A 2,524-nucleotide genomic window follows, 5' to 3' on the forward strand; every position below is an offset into this window, starting at 1 on the left:
CAATTAGGTCATGGTAAGTACATGTCACTTTGGATTCTAGTAGATTCTAGATCTAGCCTGTATAAATAACTATTTTATTATTTTAGGAGAGAGTTATAATAATTCTGCTACTAGTTTTTACTTTGGATTAATGAGAAGCAGTGGATATCTTACAATTTCGACTTTGTCTCCTCTCAATGTCACATATAACATCACTATTGAATCGTTCAATTATACTCGAAATGGAACAGTAACAAAGAATAGACCAGATCCATATGTATATCTTTCTTGGCGCTTCCGTACACATTCCAATTCTTTTGCAGATCGATTTAAGGGAATTCATTTGACTAGTGATCAACCAATAAGTGTATCATTTTTCGATTATTACACTGAGTATCTCATTTTACCATATCATGAGTACCCAGGGGTTAGTCAGTATGAATATTATGCTGTTTCAACTAGTAGTTATTATAACCATACTCTTAGTCAAGTTCTTCTAGTTGGTTGTATTAATAATACTGTCATTAGTATTATACCAACAGTTGATCTCTTCATTCCTATTGATGTACAAAAGAATGGGAGTGATGATATATTAGTAACTAAAGGTAACTCTCATACTATTACACTACATGAGGGACAGACGCTATTGCTGGGTAAAGGGAATGGAAGTGATATATCAGGAACACACATTATTTCTAATAAACCACTGACTGTTATTACTGGTCATGATTGTGGCGGTACTCCTTATATGATAGAACGCTTTTACTGTAATGAGATGCAGTTGCAAGTTCCTCCAACAATAATTTGGGGTAAAAGATTCATTCTGACACACTTTATTAATCTAAGTGACAGATCACTATATTCTTCTTATATAAAGACAGTCACTTCACAAACCAATACTAGTATAACAATATACTGTAATGGAACCACTAACACTACAAGATACTCTACTAATGGTGCAGTTGGTTCATATGAGTATAACATAACTAAATATTGTTTCATGGAGGCTGATAAACCAATATTTGTCGTCCTGTTCCCTCACTCATATTTCTATTATGCAACTATGGTATTGATACCACCAATGGAACAATATCTACAAAAAATTGAGTTCGATCATACTGGATATTTTTTTTCCCGTTATTTTAAGCTTGTTATTACAGCATCAGTTGAAGGATTTTCTCCAACAGCTATTCTACATAATGGACTAGCAACATTAAACTGGACAGCAATATATGATTCTAAAAGGAATATTGTAGCATACGGAACTGAAATTGAATCTAATAGATATTTTAGTAATCATTCAGTAGTTCATACTGGTATAAATGGAAAATTATCAGTTCAAGTCCAGGAGTATGACTACATATTTGGAATTCATGGACGACCAGCAGTAATTTCATTAGTACCAAGTAAGTATTCAGACATGTTATTACTTTAAATGAATGTACATGCATTTTTGTTAGATGTGATTCCAGTTTGCAATTTTTCTTGTGGTAATGGTATATGTGTTGCTGATAACTTTGTCAATGTTTTGATGGTTGGACTGGAGATCAGTGTGATGAAGGTATGGATCAACTATATACATGAATTGTATTGCAGTAGATCTGGATCTATTACATTAAATTAATTTGTCTAGCATTATGTAGTCCAGTATGTGGTAATGGATATTGTGTACCAACTAACAGTTGTGTATGTAATCCTGGCTGGACTGGAGACAGGTGTAGAACTGGTTAGTTTACCCAATTATATGTATGATCCTACTTACTTGTATGAACAGATACTAATGAATGTAGTCTTGATGTGTGTAATCAAATATGTATAAACACTCAAGGATCATATACTTGTGAGTGTAACCTTGGATATCAGTTTATAAATGACAATTCAACTTGTGAAGGTAAAATAATTAAATACATTGTTACTTGAACTTTTAACATGATGTACCTGTTTACACAGATATTAATGAATGTGAGACTGTTGATCACAATTGTACACAAACTTGCAGTAATACAGTTGGATCATACACCTGTTCTTGTAGAGCTGGATATAAAGATAATGGATATGGAAACTGTACTGGTAAGAGTATAAGTTATACTTTGTAATGAAAAAATGCTAAAAGAAGCCTTTGTTCAGCCATATTTTGTATTCTTTGTCGACCAATTGTAATAACCAAAAGGCAGTCCTTTTAGAATTAGATTTTTAAGACTAATAGTAAACATGTTATGTGACTCCTTTGTAGTATCGCCACTTACCCACAATCTAATTACTGTTGTCTTTGTAGTGTTGTTACTCAACATTCCTTTCCCATACATGTACATACAGATATTGATGAATGTTCAATGGGTACCAGTGGCTGTCAACAACTCTGTTTTAACACTAATGGAAGCTATTACTGTCAATGTAATACTGGATACAAACTAATGAATGATAATTCATCTTGTGATGGTATGTACAGTTACTGTATATTGTGTGTATTGTGATACAATCTTCATTTAGATATTAATGAATGCATTGAGGATCCTGGAGTATGTCCTTTAAGAAGTACCTGTAT

The 2,524-nt window shown here is 32.7% G+C and overlaps 1 protein-coding gene across 1 annotated transcript; it reads left to right on the plus strand.

Moving 5' to 3' along the window:
- Window positions 1-86: 86 nt before the first annotated feature.
- Window positions 87-2,514, plus strand: LOC105315741 (uncharacterized; the record flags this gene model as incomplete). The annotated part of the gene is made up of 7 exons (XM_011410483.1): window positions 87-1,385; window positions 1,440-1,566; window positions 1,623-1,705; window positions 1,754-1,870; window positions 1,930-2,049; window positions 2,296-2,418; window positions 2,470-2,514. Coding segments are annotated over 7 exons (1,914 nt in total), but the record flags the coding sequence as incomplete, so codon positions are not given.
- Window positions 2,515-2,524: the final 10 nt, after the last annotated feature.

Source organism: Amphimedon queenslandica, unplaced genomic scaffold (assembly GCF_000090795.2).
Source record: "Amphimedon queenslandica unplaced genomic scaffold, v1.1 AMPQUscaffold_8381_Cont19675, whole genome shotgun sequence".
Classification (NCBI taxonomy): domain Eukaryota; kingdom Metazoa; phylum Porifera; class Demospongiae; order Haplosclerida; family Niphatidae; genus Amphimedon; species Amphimedon queenslandica.